The following is a 23,464-nucleotide window of genomic DNA, read 5'->3' as shown; positions in this document are numbered from 1 at the left end:
CTTGCAGAGCAAGGGGAACCACTACTTCAAGGTCTCACAGCGAGTGACGTCACCAATTGAAAAGCTATTAGCGCGCACCACAGCTAACTAGCTAGCCATTTCACATCGGTTACACAAGCATCCCCCTTTTTCCTCCAAGCATAACGATGGTCATTATGGCTAAACAGTTATTTTTTTGTTTCATCAGACCAGAGGACATTTCTCCAAAAAGTACTATCTTTGTCCCCAGTTGAAAACCGTAGCCTGGCTTTTTTTATGGAGGTTTTGGAGCGGCTTTTCAGGTTATGTTGATATAGGACTCGTTTTACTATGGATATAGATACTTTTGTACCTCTTTCCTCCAGCATCTTCACCAGGTCCTTTGCTGTTGTTCTGAGATTAATTTGCGCTTTTCGCACCAAATTACGTTCATCTCTAGGAGGCATCTCCTTCCTGAGCGGTATAACGGCTGCGTGGTCCCATGGTGTTTATACTTGCGTACCACTGTTTGTACAGATGAACGTGGTACCTTCAGGCGTTTGGAAATTGCTCCCAAGGATGAACTAGACTTGTGGAGGTCTACAATTTTTTTTCTGAGGTCTTGGCTGATTTATTTGGATTTTCCCATGATGTCAAGCAAAGAGGCACTGAGTTTGAAGGTAGGCCTTGAAATACATCCACAGGTACAGCTCCAATTGACTCAAATGATGTCAATTAGCCTATCAGAAGCTTCTAAAGCCATGACATCATTTTCTGGAATTTTCCAAGCTGTTTAAAGGCACAGTCAACTTAGTGTATGTAAACTTCTGACAAACAGGAATTGTGATACAGTGAATTATAAGTGAAATAATCTGTCTGTAAACAGTTGTTGGAAAAATAACTTGTGTCATGCACAAAGTAGATGTCCTAACTGACTTGCCAAAACTATAGTTTGTGAACAAGAAATTTGTGGAGTGTTTGAAAAACGAGTTTTAATGACTCCAACCTAAGGGTATGTAAACTTCCGACTTCAACTATACATGTAGGTATGGTTAAAGTGACTATGCATATATGATAAACAGAGAGTAGCAGTAGCGTAAAAACGGGGTTGGCGGGTGGTGAGTGATGGGACACAATGTAGATAGTCCAGGTAGCCAATGTGCGGGGGCACGTGTTAGTCGGGCTAATCGAGGTAGTATGTACATGAATGTATAGTTAAAGTGGCTATGCATATATGATAAACAGAGAGTAGCAGCAGCGTAAAAGAGGGGTTGGGGGGGGGGGGGGGGGGCAGCCATTTTATTAGCTGTTCAGGAGTCTTATGGCTTGGGGGTAAAAACTATTGAGAAGCATTTTGGTCCTAGACTTGGCACTGCGGTACCCCTTGCCATGCGGTTGTAGAGAGAACAGTCTATGACTGGGGTGGCTGGGGTCTTTGACAATTTTTAGGGCCTTCCTCTGACACCGCCTGGTGTAGAGGTCCTGGATGGCAGGAAGCTTGGCCCCGGTGATGTACTGGGCCGTATGCACTACCCTTTGTAGTGCCTTGCGGTCGGAGGCCGAGTAATTGCCGTACCAGGCAGTGATGCAATCAGTCAGGATGCTCTCGATGTTGCAGCTGTAGAACCTTTTGAGGATCTGAGGACCCATGCCAAATCCTTTTAGTTTCCTGAGGGGGAATAGGCTTTGTCGTGCCCTCTTCACGGCTGTCGTGATGTGTTTGGACCATTCTAGTTTGTCGGTGATATGGACACCAAGGAACTTGAAGCTCTCAACCTGCTCCACTACAGCTCAGTTGATGAGAATGGGGGTGTGCTCGGTACTCCTTTTTCTGTAGTCCACAATCATCTCCTTAGTCTTGGTTACATTGAGGGATAGTGTCACGTTCCTGACCGGTTTTCTGTTATTTTGTATGTGTTTGACGGTCAGGGCGTGAGTTTGGGTGGGTAGTCTATGTTGTGTGTTTCTATGTTTGTTAAGGGTGACCTGATATGGCTCTCAATTAGAGCCAGGTGGTTTTCATTTCCTCTGATTGAGAGCCATATTAAGGTAGGTGTTTTCACACTGTTTGTTTGTGGGTGGTTGTCTCCTGTGTCTGTGTCTATGTAAGTTGCGCCACACGGGACTGTTTTCTGTCTGTCTGTCTGTCTGTCTGTCTGTCTGTCTGTCTGTCTGTCTGTCTGTCTGTCTGTCTGTCTGTCTGTCTGTCTGTCTGTCTGTCTGTCTGTCTGTCTGTCTGTCTGTCTGTCTGTCTGTCTGTCTGTCTGTCTGTCTGTCTGTGTGTCTGTGTGTCTGTGTGTCTGTGTGTCTGTGTGTCTGTGTGTCTGTGTGTCTGTGTGTCTGTGTGTCTGTGTGTCTGTGTGTCTGTGTGTCTGTCTGTGTGTCTGTTCGGTTTATGTAGTCTGTTCCTGTTTCATGCGTTCTTCGTGTCATGTAAGTTCTTATGTTCAGGTGCATCTACGTCGTTTGTTGTTTTGTAGTTTGTTAAAGTGTTTTTGTGTTTTTTCGTCTTGAATTTAATAAATCATGTCATCTCAAGAAGCTGCATTTTGGTTCAATCCTTGCTCCTCCTCTTCGGATGAAGAGGAGGAGTAAAGCCGTTACAGATAGATTGTTATTCTGGCACCAGACCTGCTCTGACCTCCCTATAGGCTGTCTCGTCGTTGTCGGTGGACTGCAAAAAATTGTAACATTTCCTCTCAATCCAAAATGTTGAATGCAATTATATTTGAACTTACTCTACCGGTTGTCTGTGAGGTTAGTCCTTATGTGGGTCGAAATTTGGAAAAAAAATATCGACAGGAAAGTTTTATTTACCCAACTTTTTAGAGCGCCGGTGGGTATATGGTTCTGTCGGCTTGTATTTTCAATCTCCTGATGCATTCATACGTGATGCACACTATGTAAACAATAGCTGACTCTCGCAATCAGCTAGAAGTGCTTGAGTCTTACTGCACATCATCTGTTCTGTGAAGTGTGATCGCTTATACAGTATAATAGCTCATCTGTGGCTTGGTTATGCTCAGCTATTGTTTACATGTTGTTCAAGTGTTTATGTCACATGCATCCCTAGATCGAAAATACCAACCAACAAAAAGGTTGTTCCAGGAAATGAGTGCCTTTTGCTTACTTAGCTGCTAACTCAAGAAAACAAAAAAGAGACCATGTTTGTATGCGCCTTAATTAACTAAATGACCTGTATGTTAGATGGAGTGAAGACATTCACTTAATCCATACTACTGTTCTTTGATGAACATGTCAAGTTGGGCTATGCGAGATACCCTGTAAGAGCCTTCGTGCACAAACCCCTTAATAAGTGCAATCAATGCAAAATATTTGTCCCTGTGTCAAGTGTATGCAGACGGGAAGAGTATCAAATGCCAGTGGAGGTTAGATGCTGCAATTGTAGAGTGGGAGTGAGATGGTTTTTGTTATGTTTCTATTTTTGTATGACGTCATCCCCCCTTTCATACAATGGTTATTTGTTTCTATAGTTTACCACCCGTACAGTAGGTGCTGGCATGCATCTCCAAGGAACGTTTGCGGACTGCCATAATACCATCAATTTTTTTCCTGCATGTTGATGATTGATTTACGGTGATCAGTGTTGTAAAGTAACAAAATAAAAAATACTTTGAAGTACTATTTAAGTAGTTTTATGGGGTATCTGTACTTTACTATTTATATTTTTGACAACTTCTACTTTGACTCCACTACATTCCTAAAGAAAATATGTACTTTTTACTCCCATACATTTTCCTTGATACCCAAAAGTACTCATTACATTTTGAATGCTTAGCAGGACAGGAAAATGGTCCAATTCACGCACTTACCAAGAGAACATGTGGTCACCCCTACTGCCTCTGATCTGGCAGACACACAAACACAAATGCTTTGTTTGTAGATGATGTCTGAGTGTTAGCATGTGCCCCTGGCTCTCTCTCTATATAGATGTTTTAACCTCTATGGGATCGGTGTCCCTATACCAGGTCCGTTGAGCTAACGTGCGCTAATGTGATTAGCATGACAGTTGTAAGTAACAGCAAACTTTCTAGGACATAGACATGTCTTACATGGACAGAAAGCTTAAATCCAAGTTAATCTAACTGCACTGTTCAATTTACAGTAGCTATTACAGTGAAAAAATGTCATGCTATTGTTTGAGGAGAGTGCACAACAACAAAAAAATTATCACGGCAACAACAGCAATACATTCACCTCTGAAGGTAAATAATGTACGTACATTCAGTAATCTTGCTCTGATTTGCCATCCTGAGGGTCCAAGAGATAAAATGTAGCATAGTTTTGTTTGATAAAATTAATTTTTATATTCAAATGTAGGAATTGGGTTCTACAGTTTGAACCCCTGCTGTCTCTGGCTCCACACCCACCCTGCCCAGCCATCTAGATCTGTGAAAGTTAGAGTTTAAGCAAATGATCCGTCATGTATGACATTCCTGGGAGTGTGTAAACTTACATTTTGTATTACCATATAATTTTTGTATCTTCTCTATAGTTATGTACTTTAAACAGTAGCAATTGACCAATTTGGAACATTTGGGCAGACTTGACACAAAATATTGTCCAGTAATGCCATGCTTCACTGGATCAATCTGAAACTTTGCACACACACTGCTGTGGCCAAAATCTAAATTGTGCATAAACTGCAATATTATATGATGGCCTTTCTCTTGCATTTCAAAGATGATGGGAAACATTTTTGAAAATGCATGTTTTTTTGTTTGTATCATCTTTTACCAGATCTAATGTGTTATATTCTCCTACGTTAATTTCACATTTCCACAAACATCAAAGTGTTTCTTTTAAATGGTATCAAGACTATGCTTAACCTTGCTTCAGGTCCTGAGCTACAGGCAGTTAGATTTGGGTATGTCATTTTAGGCGAAAATTGAAAGCAAGAAAATTGTGCTGTCTGGTTTGCTTAATATGAGGAAATTTAAATGATTTATAGAATTTACTTTTACTTTTGATACTTAAGCATATTTTAGCAATGACATTTACTTTTGATACTTAAGTATATTTAAAACCAAATACTTTCAATTTTCATCAAGTATATTTTACTTGGTGATTTTTACTTTTAACTTGAGTCATTTTCTATTAAGGTATCTTTACTTTTACTCAAGTATGACAATTGGGTAGTTTTTCCACCACTGAGTATGTTTTTAGCCACATAATTGTTGAATTTCTGGGATCTTTTTACGTTTATCCCGCACACTAGGTGGCAGCAATATAACTTTGTGGATATAGTCCGGTGTAAAACACTAACGAAGAAGATTATCCTTCCTGGGTCGGTAGGAGAAGTTGTTCATTTGCAACTATAGGCTACTGTTTTGTCGGTTGTGTGTAATTTACACAATTGTAGCGAGTGTTGTGTTCGCTCGATAACCAATTCGTTTGTATCAATTCGAGATGGTTTAGTCGATGTAGTTGAAATCAGTTGTTGTATAGCCAGTTCGGGTGATTTCAGGATAACAACATCCAGCCAGCCAGGACTGCTGTTGCGTAATCACTATACTATCTGAGCCGTGTTTGTCTAAATTTGTCAGGCTACGTTTATGCATTGTTATTGACCGTCTGTATAGCAACTTTCCCCCCCAAACGTTTCAATCTAGAGTTATAGTTATATCCGTGTTAATGGGGAAGAGTAGAACATACATCAGTATAGGATATGCTACCTTTGGTATGCTGGTTGGATTTTCAGCATTTTTGGTCTGGAACATAGCATACAAACAACCATGGACGGCGGCAATGGGCGGATTGTCAGGTACAGTAACAACATAGAATGACGGACATACCAGTGTGTCGTGAACAATATTAGCTTGAACAACAATAGTGGAATCGGCGGTTCACCTCCAAAATAAAAGTTCCCCATTGTAATCAATTATGTAAGAAATAAAATCCTCTTGCTGGTGCTTTGAAGCCACCGGTCGGCCATATTGCTAACCGAATCCTTTACCGAACCATTTATATGTCAACTTCAATGGAGTAGGGACGTCCCAACGATCCATCATAGACATTTATAAATGTATTTCTATATCTTCTAAAATATTTTTTTATGTGGGGAGTGCCAAGATGGAGGAACAGTGGCTTTAACCCAGTCATCTAGTGTATATATAAATCATTCATTGAAACTGATGCAAATGGATAAAAATTGTGGAATGAGCCACAATTGGATTAGATAATACTAAACAATGTTGGAATGTTCTAGATATTCAACAAAAGACAATTTGTTAATTTGAAAAAAGATTATCTGTTATTATTGCACTGTGGATGTATTGGAGTTCAGAATTGCATTGGGCTACTTATGAATCCAGGGTCTATGGAATGGGGTATCAGCCTACTCTGTAAAACCCACAAATTACAAAAGTTACACAATAAGAGCTACGCTGCTAATATTTGTGTAAACTCTTCTGAATTGTAGTCTGCGGGTGTCACTGAGTAGGCTGATACCCCCATTTCATGGACCAAAGATAAGTAAGGTTGGACCAAAGATAAGTAAGGTTGTACAGTGCATATAAGTATACCCCCAATGCAAATACATCCACAGTACGATTTCAACTGATTTGTACCGTTTTGTCAATTTAACTAATTATTGTCATTTGTTGAATTTATACAACAACATGCCAACATTGCTTAGCATTATCTTGTCCAATTAGGGTATGGTTCCACAATTTCTATAATTTCGCATGTTTCAATTGGGGACTTTCATTTTGAAGGTGAACCGCCAACTCTACTATTGTTGCTCATGCTAATGTTGTTCTCAACACACACACACATGACAGACTTGTAGGCCAAGATAAATGGGCATTTCACCATAATGTTGTTCTCAACACACACACATGACAGACTTGTAGGCCAAGATAAATGGGCATTTCACCATAATGTTGTTCTCAACACACACACACACACATGACAGACTTGTAGGCCAAGATAAATGGGCATTTCACCATAATGTTGTTCTCAACACACACACACATACATGACAGACTTGTAGGCCAAGATAAATGGGCATTTCACCATAATGTTGAATAACATTGTCAATGTCCTCCACTACTATGTCAGTGCATGCAACTAACTCTGAGCCTATTTGATATTTCTCATGGTTTCTGTGAAATGTTTTTGTGTAATACTGTGTTGTTACTGTAGCAAAAAAAGGCTAAAAGATCGAGCCCAGGGATGGGCAACTGGCACAGGCCGTTGGATCAATAAAAACAGAAATATATTTTATTTATTTATTAGGAACTCTGTCGGTGTCTCAACTTACTGTTTTGAGTTAAAATAGTAGAATACAGAAGGTGCAGTGTCTAAATTTGGTTGTACATCAGCAGTTTCTCTCTTGTTATGTAAGTCACTGATAGTTTGTCTAAACTTGTTATCATGGTCAAATTACCTGCCGGTGGGCCGCCATTGATTTTGTTATTCAGTCTAACTCGGATATAAAAACTGCAAACATTTCTCTTCAAAATGTTTAGAATTGCAGGAAATTAGCTGTAAAACAGCTAATGTACATCTCTGCCCCATGGCAAAATGTATAGAATTGCAGCAAACTCTTTAAAACTGCAACATTTTCTCTACACCCCATGTCAAAATGTGTAGAATTGCACAAAATGAAATCTAAAATGTATTTTTTTAAATCTCCGCTGCAAGAGGGGGGCCACTATAATGTTTTGCTCGCAATGTGGGGTGTAGATTGGCCCCTCATGATGAGTTCAGATTTTTTGTGTCCCCCATCCCCATCAAAGTTGCCCATCCCTGATCTAGCCTAATGCCTTGATGAACTGAGACTATTACTCACAACTTATGAATAAATGTGTAGAAGTGTGAAATGAATAGGCTGACTGTTTGCATCACATTTAGCATCACAACCTTTAATTAGCGTAAGGGCCCCTTACATCTGCTTCACCAATGCCTTTTTCTGTGATGCTCCCTAACTAAGCACGCTGTCCCTATGTCCTAGTTCAGTCATGAGGTCTCACAGTATGCCTGCCTTTCTGGAGAGTATTATACGGTATTCCACATGTTTCTGTCACCCAACAGGAGTGCTGGCGCTCTGGGCCCTTGTCACCCACATTATGTACCTGCAGGACTACTGGCGCACATGGCTGAAGGGACTCAAGTTCTTCATCTTCGTTGCGGGTTTCTTCTCCATCCTGGCTGTGGTGGCCTTCGCTACTTTCCTCACCCTCGCCATCACACAGAAGCAATGTTAGTCTTTCTCTCTCTCTCTGGCTCATATTCTCTTATCTGATATGTAACTATTGATTACAGATTTAGAAACCTATATCATCTAGTAATTAAGTGTAGAGATATTCTGAAAAAGTTTGACAGATTGTATATTTTCTCCCGTCCTGCAGCTCCCACTGACCCGACGAGCCTGTACCTGTCCTGTGTCTGGAGCTTCCTCACTCTCAAATGGGCCTTCCTCCTAGCCCTGTACTCTCACAGGTACCGCCAGGAGTTTGCAGACATCAGTATCCTCAGTGACTTCTGATCACCATCCATTTTACCCACCATACACTGGGTAGGAGGTTTGGGGAACCAGCTAGCTGCAGAAGAGTCGGTCAAAAATGTGTTTCAACGAAAGAGATTATGGAGAAGCTGGAATGGCTGCATAAGAGTTCTTTGAACTTTTAATCAGCGTAGTTACACACTCCGGACAAGCCCTAAATTGTTGTCAACCCCTAAATTGTTGTCAACCCCCACTACTATACATACAGTAACAGCTCATTTGGTTTGTTGGAGTGAGTAGCCATATAGTCACTTGGAAAAACTCCTTCTGATGGGGATCTACTGCTTATCTGTAATGGCAGGCAGCAGTGGCTTATGTTTCTAAGCAAGGATTTGCAAAAGCCTATTTGTAGAGTGGCTTAGGGATCAAGACTAGGTCATGTAGGCTGTGGGGGTTTGTCTCTGAGGATTTGGGTCGAAGCTTTCCAAAAGGACAGAGTTTTTAAGAATTGTATTTTAAGTTTCAGGTTGAAATGTATTGATCCAATGTCACATCTAATGAGTAAGTGTCAAATACACCCATGGAAAAAGGTTGTCACTATGTTATGTGGTCCCTCTGCTGTTTCTCTTTCCGTCACTAGGGAGCGCAGGATAATTTAGCCAGCCATTGCTATCTCTGTCTGGATGTTGGCTTGTCATATGCTTTTGAATATTTGTTATTCTCTTTTAGTTAACAACACACACATATTTGATGGGATGCATAATAATGCACTTTAAATTGTTATTAATTCCATTGGATTTGTTGTTCCAATGCTGTCGTCTGTTTTTAAAGAGAAAATGCCAGAGGGTGAGGATGGATATGACGCAAACTAATACACAGGTGTATGGAACTCCTGATGTGATGGGGCTTCTTTTTCTCTGTTTCTATCTTCATAAGTTTTCTTCCTTATATTCATGTTGATCAGCACCATTTTTTGTCTTTGTTTTTATCATATTAAATATCTAATGTATTTAAACAGAATTTCCACCTTTATACAAGTTGGTCTTGATTTTAAACCTGGTATCCTTCTCTATTTGTCTAAATGTATGCAAATGTGTGAACGGTGTGTTTTTGTATGAGATAGAGAAAGGCTGTTCGGGAGAGAAATATTTTAAATAAACAATTTGTTTGTTTTGCATGGTAAGAGTTTTTTTTTATTCACAAGATGTATTTTGGTTGTACATTGTCTGTTAATAAATGTTGAAATGTGATTGTATAATATTATTATTTAGATGGATTCTTGCAATAATAATTTCCATAATCATATTGCACTTCCACAATTAACTATTCCAACCTAACATGATGCCTATGACTTTCCCTCTAAAGGAAGCTAGGCCATGGTTTCACATCTGTGGCTCCTCCCATGGTGTCAGCACAGCTCCAGTATAAAACAAATAATGAATCTTTTCTGGGGTGTGAAAACTCAAACCAATGCCATCCGATGGTTCACTCTGACAGTACGGTACAGTGCGGCATACCTTCTTTGTTTTTGATTTGTTGGTCACTTTACTCTGCCTTGTGTTAGATTTTGAAATGTGCTTAGTATGTTGCAGATCACATATCAAATGTAAGACACTTGGTGGTCTATTGTCTTAGTGTAGTCTTTCTGAAATAATATTTGCATTCTGACTCGGGCACACATGCAAGACATGATCTTTCTGATCTCAAAATGTAGTTCGTTATCTCTATTCTTTTCACTTGCATTACTGGAAAATCTAATCTTAATGGTCTTGTCATTTTTTAAATATACTTAATTTTGAACATGCAACCCGTTCTTCCAGTGTTTTAGTTCAGTATTAGTTCAGTATTACCATGGTCTTTGTAGTGTGAGAGGGGCTGATGTGTGACTGACCACGTGTCTCTAGTTTGTAAGATTGGTTATCTAGCTCTGTTCAGACAGAATGGCACTGGACCTGCCTACCTCTCTCAAGGTTAGATTAGGAACCCAGCAGAACACGAGAGGTTTATACTCAGGAAATAAGGGTGCTTAATTCAACCTTACTTGTTTCTAACCACCGCCTATGTATTACAGTTGCTTGATATTCATAGACCTTCCTAGTATATGGATGCCATCTCAAACAATGCTCTGTGAGTGTCCTTTGAGTAGCCAGGGAAGAGAACCAGTCAGTTTCTCCTGTCTTGCCAACTCTTAATGGAATTGTCACACCAAAGTCATGTTTATCTTGACAATAACAGCCATGGAGTTGGCAAGAGCTCAAACAGATCTGGACCAGACTAATTTTTGAGCAATGTTATGTCATTTTATCAATGCAATGTAATATCTCATTCACACCTCAGTGCAGCTGCATGGATACTAGCGTCAATTCTTGGCCTGTCTAACTCTCCTCTGATTGGCTGAAGCCATGCAACAAGAGCGCCCACGCTATGTGATCAACAGGCCAGCCTACTCCCTCCCAGACTTTGATGGGGAGTTTGACAAGAAGAAACGGGCCTTCCCCATAGGAGAGAAAGTGAAGAAATGCTTCAGGTACAGTGTTTACATTCTGCTGACTATCAAAAGCCCACAACTGTTTATATCTTTTCATGAGTCAATAAAGCTCATCTAACAACACTTGAGTACTTTCATTACGACATCTACATTTTAAACCAGTATGTTCCCCTTGAGAGAACTGAACTGGTACTATACCAAATAAAGAGGAGCCAGCTATGAGGCCATAGGGTGACTGTTCTAACCAGACTTGCATGCTGATGCACGTTATTAGGTGCTCTGGGTCTCGACTCAAGTCCCTGCTGTTCAGACACCTGCCTATCCTGAGCTGGCTGCCCAAGTACAAGGTGAAGGAGAACCTGCTGTGTGATGTCATTAGCGGGGTCAGCGCAGGCACCATTCAGGTTCCTCAGGGTTTGTCAGTCTCCTTCTGGTGTCTCATTATTTGAGCTGTTATCCTGCTATATATTATCTCAGATGAGAGTTGGAAGCAGAATAGTTTCCTAGTGATGTTTTTCACGTTACAATTTATTATCAAGAGTTTATGGTTAATTCATGAGTCATGTTCTGTACAGGCATGGCGTTTGCTCTGCTGGCTAACCTGCCGCCTGTCAATGGCCTCTACTCCTCCTTCTTTCCTCTCATCCCCTACTTCTTCATGGGCACTGCTCACCAAATGGTCCCAGGTACTGTAAATCTACTGTAAATCTACATGTAAAAGGATAATTGAAGACTAGATGAAAGACTAGACCTCCTTAAAGTGTGATGTGATTGAGTGATCTCTATGTCCAGGTACTTTTGCTGTGCTCAGTATCATGGTGGGAATGGTGTGTCTGCGTCTGGCCCCTGAGTCTGACTTCAGCCACTTCAATGCCACCCTCAATGCTACACTAGTGGATGAGGACAGGATGAACGAGGTTCGACTGGGCATCTCTGGAACACTGGCCTGTCTCACTGCCATCATCCAGGTATTGCCTGAGGGCCACATAGAGGCTTAGTTCATCATTGTACTGTGTTAATACAATATGTTACCTCAGTGTGGTATCGTGAAAATAATACTGTCTTAATAATTGTAAGTGACCTGGGACACAAATTATATCTGAGCAGATGGGCCTGGGCCTGATGCAGTTTGGCTTCGTGGCCATCTACTTGTCTGAGTCGTTCGTCAGGGGCTTCATGACGGCTGCAGGACTGCAGATCCTCATCTCTGTACTGAAGTACATCTTTGGTATTAAAGTACCTCCCTACAGTGGACCACTTGCCACCATATATGTAAGTCTCCTATATGCATGCAGAACAACATTACTACTTACACTAACCATGATGCCCTTCTCTATAGTTTATAAAAGTTGCCAAAATGATGTCCCTTTTTGTCCCAGACTCTAAAAGATATCTTTTATGGCCTGCCTGACACCAACATAGCCTCGCTGGTCTTTGCTCTGGTCAGTAGTGTGGTACTCATAACAGTGAAGGAGCTGAGTGCACACTACCGTCACAAACTGCCTTTCCCCATCCCCATGGAGATCATTGTTGTGAGTAATCGAGGAGACTAGTCTGTTCCTCTTATGCTATGCTATGCTATGCTCTGGAGTTGTAAGACCAATATAAATGGTTAAACCAGAACTTCCATTTGCACAGGTGGTAGTGGCCACAGCCATATCAGGTCCCCTGGACCTGCCTGAGAAGTATCACATGGACATAGTGGGAGAGATTCCCCTAGGGTAACGGACACAGAATATTACCAGAAAAGTTTACTGTTATGGTTTGCTATTATGGCTGTTTTACAGTCTATCCTTACACAGTAGATTCTGTGGTCCCAACCTCTTCTAGATTTCCTGCTCCGATCCTCCCAACAGTGATTCAGTGGGATGACATGCTGAGCACAGCCTTCTCCCTGGCTATCGTGGGCTATGTGATCAACCTGGCTATGGGCAGGACACTGGCAGCAAAGCATGGCTACGATGTGGATCCCAATCAGGTATGAATAGGGGACAAGCATGTCTTTGTCTTTTTTTCATATGAGATGGAAACCCCATTTTGTTCAATTTAAAAAAAAATGTAATGCCATCAAATCCCTGTCTAAGCTGTCTGACTATAGTCTCCATTCCTCATCATAGTGTACTATAAACACTGATAGGAGTGTGCGTTTCTGTGCAGGAGATGTTGGCTCTGGGCTGCAGTAACTTCTTGGGGTCTTTCTTCAAGATCCATGTGATCTGCTGTGCTCTGTCTGTCACCTTGGCGGTAGACAATGCTGGGGGAACATCACAGGTCAGACACAGGGAGCAGTGAGGCAGGACCACGTAGAAACGTTGCACGACACTAGACAACACAGTATTCATTGAACATACCTCTTACTTTTATGCTTAACAATTCACTTACTTTCTGGTTGACTGACTAACATACTGTACCAAGTTTCATAAGAGCTCTGTTCAGTACACAACAGTTAGTATGTAATATTGTCGTCTTGTCTCAATAAACAATCTCTCCTCTACTTTCCTCTTCACAGTTTGCCAGTCTGTGTGTGATGCTGGTGGTCATGGTCACCATGTTGGCCTTGGGGGCTTTCCTCAACCCACTACCAAAGGTGAGCACCTTTATTTCAGTGCATTCAAAAAAGATAAGAACAGTGACGTACAGCAGGTGTTCTCAACCTTTTCCATGCCGGGGCCCAATTAAGCACTTTCAAATCAGGGACCCCCTGAAAGCTCTCTGAGGCCTCCCATGCATCCTAGACCCCTGGTTGAGAATCACTGACGTACAGTAACACTGAAGGTAGAAAATCAAAATAAGTCTTTGTTTCATCTTATATCATACATGTTCATAATCTAAAAATAACATGTTGAAGGTAGTGAGTGTTAATCACCATTTATTCCTGTAGTCTGTGCTGGGAGCCCTGATAGCTATCAACCTGAAGAACACTCTGCTGCAACTCTCTGACCCATATTACATCTGGAAGAAGAGCAAACTGGACTGTGTGAGTCAAATAACCCACATATTAAGTGTCAGCTCTGATGACGATACTCAAACACTGTCAAATCTACTGCTCTAATGATCCTGTATCTTGTCCAGTGTGTGTGGGTTGTGTCATTTTTAGCCACCTTCTTCCTGAGTTTGCCTTATGGAGTTGCCATTGGAGTCAGCTTCTCCGTCCTCGTTGTTATTTTCCAGACCCAGTTGTAAGTAAAACAACATTGATTGCGCAATAAAAGTCACAAACTGGCATATCTGCTAAAGTCATCTGTTTTAGAATGGTAAAAAATATATTATACATTATATCTTGTTCTTCACAGTCGAAATGGTTCAGAGATGGCTCAGATCATGGACACAGATCTCTACAAAAATCCCAAGATTTACAGCAAGGTAGTAAAACATCATATTCACCATTTACTTTGGATTTATGTTTGTGTCTTCTTTCATAGCAAGGTTTTATGCATGTGAATCTATCCAATGGAATGCAGACATTTTTTTTTATTTCTATAGGTGAAATGTGTAGAGGGGGTGAAAATAGTGAACTACTGCTCCCCTCTCTATTTTGCCAATGCAGAGATATTCAGACAAAAAGTCATCAAAAAGGTACTTTAATGACTATAGGATGGCCATATCCCTCTCTCTGCCATGCAAAGTCAATTATGTTTAGACTCATGTCCCATCTGGTGTGTTTGTGCGTAGACTGGATTGGACCCAAGTAAACTTCTCTTAGCCAGGAAGAAGTTTCTGAAGAAGCAGCAGAAGGAGTTAGAAGGGCAAAACAAGAAGACCAAGAAGAAGAAGCCCTGCTCTTTGGTAACCATGAAGTCTCAGGTGAGAGGTCAGAGGTCAAGGGGTGTCAGGTCAAAGGGCATTCATGCATTAAAATGGACAAAGTCACTTTAAACTAGCTACCTTAAGTTGACTATTTTGTGGTTATGTCCTCCCCCATGTCTAGACCATATCACAGATAGAGCTTCAGAATGACTTTGACATTGGCGACAGCAATCCTTACCCGCCACCATCACCCACCAGCTATGTCAACTTCCACTGTAGTGACATTGAGCTGGGCGAGCAGCCTCCTGACCCAGACCAACCAAGTTCCTCCCCAGTTACCCTGGACTCTCAACCCAGGCCCTTCCACACCCTCATCCTGGACCTGGCAGGGGTCTGCTTCATAGACCTCATGGGAATCAAAGTACTCATCAAGGTCAGACAGCTAGCCATTTGGTTTTTGTTTGTTTTCCCTTTATTTGGGATCCCTATTAGCTGAAGCCTTGGCCATGTGTTTGCTATTATGCTAGCTGCAGTATATTAATACTGAGATGATGGGTGATACTACTGTATCCCATTTTATTTCATTTTTTTAACAAGTCTGAAAGTGCAGGATGCATTTTAACATTTGCAGTGATATGCACTGCAGCTCTCATAGAATTTGTTGAGGCTTGATGTGTGCTGTTATGCGTTTGTTGTTCACAGATGAACTCAAGTTATGAGATGCTGGGGATCAAGCTTTACTTGGCCAATGTTCAAGGTAAGATCTAGTTTTCATGACGTAGCTAGGTGACTTTCAATTGTAGTCATGGGAACAGAATCTTACTTGCAGGAGCAAAAGCTGAGTCACTGTGTGCAAACTAAGGAAACATAGAAGATTACATAGAACACAGTTAATGGTTAAAATTCAATCTCAGCATGACCATAATAGGGTCTAGAATTTTCAATTTCCTTCTCACTTTTTCCTATTGAGATAAAGAGGTGATTCATCAAAGGGAATAGCACAGGTTGGCAATCAATTTACCATTAATTTACAATGTGTTCTCTGTTCTTCTGCTGAATCACGTATGCAATGCCTTGGGCTTCCTGATCCAAAAGAATGTTTAAGGTCATTTGAGTTCCATAACGTTGGGTGGAAAATTCAGTCCCTTAACACAAAAGCCCATGTATGTCACATTACTTTCACAGAAAAATCCTAGTATCATAGAGGGCATGCAACGTCCCTAAGCTCTCTAGTTTTTCTACTTGTAGTACTTTATTGGTTTCTGGTGTGTGTGTTTACAGCACAGGTGTATGAGGAGCTGGAGGGGGGAGGGGTGTTTGAGGAGGGCAATATCGCCCAAGGTCACCTCTTCCTCTCTGTCCATGACGCCATCCTCTGTGCCCAACAGAGGTCAAGAAACACCGAAAACTCAGAAAAGGCAGGTCCCACTTAATCCTACACCTTGTCATTATGACCATGAATCACTTCACAGATCCTCATTTAGTAATGACAAAGTAAATCAAGAGGCAGGGGATTATTCTATGTAAATCATCTACACCCAGTACACATTAACTATGTCTTGTCTGCAATTTGGGCAAAGACAAAGACGGAACACTTCCTTCTGGGTTATCCAATCAATAGGAAAAAATCCAGCTCAAACACTTCCCAGAACTTCTGTGATTACACAATTAAGATTAAAAAACTATATAAGGTAGATAGGTAGATACTGTTCTGACGTCTGATGGGGATAAGGGGACATTTGGTGCAGTGTGATAAGTTAGGGTGGGCATTTTCTTAGCTGTGTTCCTGGTACTCACCCTGCACATTCACTTGCTTCCTTTCTATTCAACCTCTGCCACCTTATCTGGGGCAGTTAGTGTAAACAGGCAAATCACACAACACACGTCCAGGGAAACTTGGCACCACTACCTATAACATCTACTTCTCAACTTCACTTTGAATCCTGTTGTCGCCAGAGGTCATGAGAAAGACAAGCCGTCTGTCTGTTTCTCCTTTATTTTCTCTCACATTACCTCTATGGCCTCCTGGAACTAGAATGACCATGATTATCACTTGTTCAGAGGATGTTACAGACACAGCAGTTGAGTTCAAAAGAGCAATACAATTATAAAATGACTGTGTAGATGATAACGTACTGTATGTGTGTGTAGTCCTGAGTTAGCTAGGTGTTAAGGAGAGGCTCCCTGACTGAAGTGTGTTTCTCTGTGCGGTTGCAGACAGAGAAAGAGAGGAAGGAGCTGGTCCTCAATATTCAGGAGGATGAGGAGAGGGATCTGGAGCAGGTACACTGACTAAATGAACCATTTATCACTGTTATGGATAATCTATCTTGATGAAGCAAATTGTAAAACAGATGGTTCCCGTTTACTAATCGTTAGGTTACCTATCAACCCAGAGTCATTCTGAATCATCCTTTTCTCTCCACAGGAACTGTTTTGAACATGGGATTTTTACTACTGAATGTATGGAGAATGTATGAAATGAATGAAGATCGAGGGAAATGTTCATTTAGGTTGATAATAAACAAAACAAAAAAGTGTTGTCTAAACAGTCAATTTCTGTATCTCAATGATTGTGTATTGTACAAATAGTTCTGAGATCATCTCAAAATAATATAATAATAATCTCATGATAATAAACATATGATAGTCTATACTGTAAAATATCTGTAGTGACTGATCTCACTATTCAGGTTTCCATCCAACCGTTTTATGTGAGTAAAGCGCATGTCCAAATGTCGACAAAACAAAATATTCTAGACAAGGTGGGATATTAATTATGCAAGAAATGTTGGTGGAAACGCTTTTATGCGCAAATGTTTATATAATAACCCTCATATGGAAGTAAACTTGGAGTCACGCAAGTGGTCCTCCCACTATGACATGTCTGGAAAGCATGCAGTGTATTAGGCTACAGATGAAATAAGTTATGAACTTCACAAGGTGGTGAAAGTGCAAGGTGATGAGCTTGATGCTCCTTTACAATAAATATTGAGGGTCTTATTCTGGTGACATGATTGATGCTTGGCTGCCGTTTGACAAATAAAAATAATATTACTCTTTTGCCAATAATAATCTCATGTAGGCCCCTCAAACTCAATTCTGGACCTGGAAGCCAGTTCCACTGTGTTTTGTCATTGTTCCATTCTTATCAGGGACGGATTCAGACCTGGGACACCAGGTGGGTGGAATTAATTATCAGGTAGAACAGATAACTAGTAGGTTCCGGACCTCATAGTGTAAGGGTTGAATCCCCCTGGTAAATCCTAAGGAAACAAAATACATTATTAAATACCTAAATACTACATCATCTGAAGATTTCCACAGCAGTTCACTTCATTCTGGCTCTTCAACCCCATTACTTCTTAAAATCTAATAACAATCCCTTTCCCTCACATATTTCTGGCACTGAAATAGAACATGTTCCACTGTCTCCATCTCCTCCTGACAATGCTCACATCTAACTGTTGCACCTTTCATGACACTAGCATCTTATCCAATCAAATTCGTTTCACCTGTAATCCTTTCTCCGTTTTTGTAGTTCTCTAAATATACAGGCGTATTTGTATACTATTGGGAAAGGTGATTATGATGGCCAAATTGGCCATGTCCTCACCTCAATAGCTAGGTTTCCAATTGGCGACAGATTTTCATACCAATATATAAAAAATATGTTTCCATCAAATTTACTTGTGCAGATGAAAGTTTTTGCGTGATGACATAGTGCACATATAAATACCTTGTAGGCTACGGAATAAAAAATAAAAGTAAAATGGGTATCCATCGCATTTTCAACTACTGATGTTTAACCCACATTTTTTAGGGTTGCGTTATAGCGAGTACCCACTCTGGTATTGGTGCGTGCGCTCTAGTATGCAGGGCTCAGAAAGCGGGCTTTTAGCTAGAGCGCACGTACAGCCTACAGACCTTGACCGTCTCTGGTCCACACTCCAGTCCAGTTGGTGGCGGTAATGCACCTTAAAGTTGGTTGCAACTAACATATAAAGTCCACAGAAGAAGAAGGTGCGACGGTTTGAAGAAGTAGTTGGTCGATGGGCCATGTTGTGATTATTAGGACTAGGCACAGCGTATTTGTTTCTCCTGGAGGTGAATATGTAGTAATGTTTTTCCTAATTTGAAGTGAGACCTGCGCCGGTGTTATCCAGACACGGGAGGACAGGTGTGTTAAGTCGCACGAAAATTAACAGCAATACTGTCGGTATCTAGGCTAATTAGGTTACCTGTGGAATGTTATTTTTTCTCTTGATTTGAACAAACTACTACAAAATAGACTGATCAACATGAACTTACTTAAAATATACATATTTGAACTAACAAATTCTGTTATATTTCAGATAGCCTCTTACATATTTTTTTGCAACATATTTATACATTTTTCTAAATTGTGTGCGCATAACGGGTGGTTGTCAACATGGACCAATCTCCCTCTAGTGGAATATGATCTAACACAACACTGAAACATAATCAAATGTTTGAAACGAACTTTTATTGAATTAATAATATTCAATTATTAAACGTGTTGCTAAAGCATAAAATGTATAATCAAATTACATCTATCTTATTGTACGGTTGTGGTGTTTTCCTGCTCTATTTTAAAAGTGGTAAAATATAGATCAGTGTGACAAAACAGAATGTGGTCTTTCTTGGCACAGCTTTTTTGCAATCATTTTCCTAGATCCGACTTTGTTGCCCTGTCAGATGTAAGTTTCCACCTGGATGTCATTACAACATGAATGTGGCAGCAGGTAAGGAACATCATAGGCTTATTCAAGTGTAATCTCCTTGGTATAAATGGTAGACTTGCCTTTACATTACATATTGTACTGTAGAGAGGATAGTAGTTGCACATTGCTGAAATATTGCTCTCTTCCATTTAGTTTTTGTTTGGTTCAGCCTGGTGGTCACTAAAGCCATTTGTACTCTGGAAGAGTACCGTCTGGTGTGCTATGTGAACAGCAGGACCCAGCACCATCCTGACATGCTTGCCTTCAGCCTGGACATGGCTGACCCATTCCTCTGCACTCATATCATCATGGCCTACATGGACCTGGACCAGGACTATCACATCACACCCTTCACACAGGAGGACAAGACCCTCTGCAACTCCCTCAACATGCTCAAAGAGAGGTGTGTGTATCAGGGTGTTACTACCACAACTATCATGTTGTATAATTCCATCTCTTCTCCCTCCACCAGGAACCAAGATCTGAAAACTATGCTTGCTGTTGGGGGAAGGAACTCTACTGACACCAGGTCAGTACCCCACTCACACTTAAAGTAATAATTGTAAGTGCTTTTGGAATTGAAAAGTTTTCACCCAAGCAGTAACGTTCAGCCATCCCTCCACCATAGGCTCCTAAAGATGTCCTCTGACAACACCAGGAGGAAGACGTTTGTCCAGTCTGTTCTGAAACACCTGAGGCAGGAGGGCTTTGATGGACTGGATGTGGTGTGGCAACCTCGCTCTGCTTCTAATATAGCACAGGGGGGGAAAAATATATTCACTAATCTGCTCAAGGTAAGAGCTGAGATGACTTCTTCATGTTTGCATTTTTTCATTTGGTGTTGTCAAAGTGAGATGTGTGTGTGTGTGTGTGTGTGCGAACGCGAACATAGGAGCTGCGTGGAGGAATTCAGGAGGAGGCTCGGGTCTCAGGGATTGAGGCCCTGCTCCTCTCCACAGCAGTGTCAGGCCTGGAGGCATATGCCAGAGAGGCCTACGATGCACAGTCCTTCCCCCAGTGAGTCCACACACAGCACCCTGGAGTATGGGACTATGGTGGAGAGAGACACTCACCTCTCACAGTTTTAGATTGACGTCTGATACAGTAAAAGGGACATTTTGAACAGCATGATCATGTAACATTGTCATTCATTGAAGTACTTGTTGATAGACCACACCACATATTATTTTACAGCTATTCCATGTGATGAAAAATGTTCCTAAGAAGGTAATCCTGACTTTTGACCCTGTAGGTATGTTGACTTCATCTCCTTGGTGACCTCTGACCTCCATGGGCCACTGGAGGGAATGTCAGGTCACATCAGTCCATTGTTCAGCCGGAAGCATCCAGCTATGGACACACCTCAGAGAGAAGTACTCACTACTGTTCAGTACAAATATATGACTTCATCATTGTATTCCTGATGGGTAGAGCTGATTGAAATTACTTGGACACCAAGTTTGTTTCTGCTGGTTTTACTTGTCATGATTTCCAAATAACATGTTATGTTTGTTAGTCTCTTCTATTGATCCTAAATGCAGTTTTGTTTTCCCAGAACCAAGTACAGTACTGGCTCTCTCAGGGAGTGGATTCCCAGAAGTTGACTCTGGGGTTCCCTGCCTACTCACCTGTACCCCGGATCCTGGTGAACGAGATCAATTATGACAAGGAAGATACAGAGCTACAAGAGGACGCAGGGGAATATACTGAGACTGATACTACTGTACGTGTTATGGCCTACCATGAGGTAAAACGCATACCTGGTGCAATAGGAACCCTGTTAAGGTTCAAGTGTCAATAAAGTTTGTTCCAATTTGCTGACATTCCTGACAGGATCTGTCTCTATGCTCCACTCTATAGGTGTGTCAGTACCTCAAAAGTGGGGCAGTGGTGAAATTTGATAAGAGCAAGAAGCTGATAGAGGCACATGAATACGATCACTGGCTGAACTTTGAATATATACATATCCTGAGGGAGAAGGTAAATGTCTACATCAATACAGCATCTGTGCAACACATTTCCTATCTTTATATATCAAGCAAGCCAATACAGTTGCATTACATTATTACTTTATTTGACAGGGACAATGCACATTAATCAACCCATTTTGTTTAGCCAGCTGACTAACTTTGATCCGATAACTATCATAGTATGTGTAAAACTCCTTCCTGCTCCACTGCAGATGAGAGCGCTACAGCGTCAGGAGCTGGGTGGAGCCATGGTGTGGTCTCTGGATCTGGACGACTTCACGGGGACGCTGTGTGGCAAAGGTCGCTTCCCGTTCACCAGACTGCTCAAAGCGTCGCTTCTCAGGGATAAGGGGCCACGACAACATAAACGACACCACCGCTCACGCCACCGTCATCACCATCGCCATCCACATCGTCATGGTGGTTTCCTTTCCCATGACAGCCATCGCACTGGTTACCATGTCCATTGTCACCGTCACCTTGACCGCCACAACACTTAATCACACAGTAGAGTGTGACTAACGTAACTCACTACACTGGCAAGACTCAACATACCATCCATGGGGCGGCAGTTAGTCTAGTGGTTAGAGCGTTGGACTAGTAACCGAAAGGTTGCAAGATCGAATCCCCGAGCCGACAAGGTAAAAATCTGTCGTTCTGCCGCTGAACAAGGCAGTTAACCCACTGTTCCTAGGCTGTCATTGAAAATATGAATTTGTTCTTAACTGACTTGCTTAAAGGTAAAATTAAAAAAAAAAAATCCCCGCAAGAAGATATTAGCATATGTTTTTTTATATGGTAGATCAGGTTGGACAGTTTGTTGGCTCTGTGAGTGATTTCTGTCATGGTATAGTAGAGATGAGGCTCTAGATTTAGCTTCATAACTTGCACTCTGGCCTCTATGGTGGAATTCTATGCGTTAATTATTTGGTTTTATGACAAATGTTACTGCTTTACAAATAATAAAATGAATGGCTCCATTTCCATGGCCTAATATAAAGTTTTGATATGCCATTAAATGACAGATCGTTTTCAGGTTGTTTGCAGTTGACTCTCACTATAGAAAAATGGCAATATCTTCCTTAGCAGTACTGCACTCCGATGCCAGGGGGCAGTATACTACAGTGTAATGTGATCACAAATCGGTCCGTATGGGCCGGGGAAATCACAAAGGAGATTTAGCATACAAAATGTGTCTAGTGAAGTTGCTGACCAAGCCCATCTGCTGCATGGTGAGACAGTGGTCTTTCTGTAATTAACACCCAGTCTGAGTGTCCATTGAAGGACGCAGCTGTGGAGAGGAGAGAGCACTCCGCTCTGCCTTGTCCCCATGGAGACCTAGCTGACTCTATAGAAGGGCAATGCAGGCTGGAGAGCAAGGGGAGGAACTTGGCATCAGCAGTTTCACATGGCTTTTGTTTCCCTGGACTCATCTGTTTAATAGTACACTATTACAGCGCATTTGGAAAGTATTCAGACCCCTTTTATACATTTTGTTACATTACAGCCTTATTCTAAAATGGATTTAAACAAAACAAATCTCAATCTATACACTATAATGACAAAGTGAAAACAGTTTTTTGTTTTTTTTAATGTCTGCAGATTTATTACAAATAAAAAACAAATACCTTATTAAATAGGTATACAGACCCTTTGCTCAGGTGCACACCTGTCTATATAAGGTCCAACAGTCTATATAGTAGTAGTTTGCATGTCAGAGCAAAAACCAAGCCATGAGGTTGAATGAATTGTCCGTAGAACTCCGAGACAGGATTGTGTCGAGGCACAGATCTGGGGAAGGATACCAAAAAAATGTCTGCAGCATTGAAGCTCCCTAAGAACACAGTGGCCTCCTTCATTCTTAAATGGAAGAGGTTTAGAACCACCAAGACTTCCTAGAGCTGGCCGCCCGACCAAACTGAGCAATCGAGGGAGAAGGGCTTTGGCCAGGGAAGTGACCAAGATCCCGATGGTCACTCTGACAGAGTTCCTCTGTGGAGATGGGAGAGCCTTCCATAAGGACGACCAACTCTGCAGCACTCTACCAATCAGGCCTTTATGGTACAGTGGCCAGACGGAAGCCACT

General features: G+C 41.3%; 3 protein-coding genes across 9 annotated transcripts; all 3 read left to right on the top strand.

Annotated features, from left to right (window-relative positions):
* Positions 1-5,189: 5,189 nt before the first annotated feature.
* slc48a1a (solute carrier family 48 member 1a) lies at positions 5,190-9,611 on the top strand. The gene is made up of 3 exons (XM_055931351.1): positions 5,190-5,743; positions 8,017-8,184; positions 8,334-9,611. The coding sequence occupies exons 1-3, from the start codon at positions 5,614-5,616 to the stop codon at positions 8,468-8,470; spliced, it is 435 nt and encodes a 144-aa protein (XP_055787326.1). The 5' UTR covers positions 5,190-5,613; the 3' UTR covers positions 8,471-9,611.
* Positions 9,612-9,775: 164 nt separating this feature from the next.
* On the top strand, positions 9,776-17,162 carry LOC129860690 (solute carrier family 26 member 9-like). The gene is made up of 20 exons (XM_055931352.1): positions 9,776-10,955; positions 11,191-11,330; positions 11,492-11,602; positions 11,709-11,884; positions 12,024-12,188; positions 12,296-12,448; positions 12,555-12,637; positions 12,747-12,894; positions 13,074-13,187; positions 13,426-13,503; positions 13,798-13,893; positions 13,989-14,095; positions 14,210-14,279; positions 14,400-14,492; positions 14,589-14,720; positions 14,845-15,096; positions 15,366-15,420; positions 15,945-16,085; positions 16,885-16,946; positions 17,092-17,162. The coding sequence occupies exons 1-20, from the start codon at positions 10,831-10,833 to the stop codon at positions 17,101-17,103; spliced, it is 2,313 nt and encodes a 770-aa protein (XP_055787327.1). The 5' UTR covers positions 9,776-10,830; the 3' UTR covers positions 17,104-17,162.
* A 1,513-nt stretch (positions 17,163-18,675) lies between these two features.
* On the top strand, positions 18,676-22,413 carry LOC129860688 (chitinase-like protein 4). 7 transcript variants are annotated; one of them, XM_055931350.1, is made up of 10 exons: positions 18,676-18,843; positions 19,337-19,429; positions 19,562-19,811; positions 19,881-19,937; positions 20,037-20,202; positions 20,301-20,425; positions 20,661-20,793; positions 20,964-21,155; positions 21,269-21,388; positions 21,591-22,413. In XM_055931350.1, exons 2-10 carry the CDS (start codon positions 19,414-19,416, stop codon positions 21,876-21,878), a joined length of 1,347 nt encoding a protein of 448 aa, XP_055787325.1. In that variant the 5' UTR covers positions 18,676-18,843; positions 19,337-19,413; the 3' UTR covers positions 21,879-22,413. The 7 variants fall into 7 exon arrangements, with proteins under 7 accessions (XP_055787325.1, XP_055787320.1, XP_055787323.1 ...); XM_055931345.1 differs by having other exon boundaries at positions 19,360-19,429; positions 19,562-19,937; XM_055931348.1 differs by having other exon boundaries at positions 19,562-19,937; positions 20,661-20,781.
* The last annotated feature ends 1,051 nt before the right edge of the window (positions 22,414-23,464 follow it).

The sequence above is a fragment of the Salvelinus fontinalis genome, chromosome 8, assembly GCF_029448725.1.
Source record: "Salvelinus fontinalis isolate EN_2023a chromosome 8, ASM2944872v1, whole genome shotgun sequence".
NCBI classification, from domain to species: Eukaryota; Metazoa; Chordata; class Actinopteri; order Salmoniformes; family Salmonidae; genus Salvelinus; species Salvelinus fontinalis.
Note: the sequence above shows the minus strand (reverse complement) of the source record. Positions and strands in the feature narration are given on the sequence as shown.

Bases quoted from the DNA above. Each gene is read 5' to 3' on its own strand.
- slc48a1a (XM_055931351.1), top strand. From the start codon at position 5,614: ATGGGGAAGAGTAGAACATACATCAGTATAGGATATGCTACCTTTGGT. The intron at 5,744-8,016 runs GTACAGTAACAA...GTCACCCAACAG, and splicing joins GGCAATGGGCGGATTGTCAG to GAGTGCTGGCGCTCTGGGCC. The intron at 8,185-8,333 runs GTTAGTCTTTCT...CCCGTCCTGCAG, and splicing joins CGCCATCACACAGAAGCAAT to CTCCCACTGACCCGACGAGC.
- LOC129860690 (XM_055931352.1), top strand. From the start codon at position 10,831: ATGCAACAAGAGCGCCCACGCTATGTGATCAACAGGCCAGCCTACTCC. The intron at 14,096-14,209 runs GTAAGTAAAACA...TGTTCTTCACAG, and splicing joins GTTATTTTCCAGACCCAGTT to TCGAAATGGTTCAGAGATGG. The intron at 15,097-15,365 runs GTCAGACAGCTA...TGTTGTTCACAG, and splicing joins GAATCAAAGTACTCATCAAG to ATGAACTCAAGTTATGAGAT.
- LOC129860688 (XM_055931345.1), top strand. The intron at 19,938-20,036 runs GTCAGTACCCCA...CCTCCACCATAG, and splicing joins AGGAACTCTACTGACACCAG to GCTCCTAAAGATGTCCTCTG. The intron at 20,794-20,963 runs GTTCAGTACAAA...TTGTTTTCCCAG, and splicing joins AGAGAGAAGTACTCACTACT to AACCAAGTACAGTACTGGCT.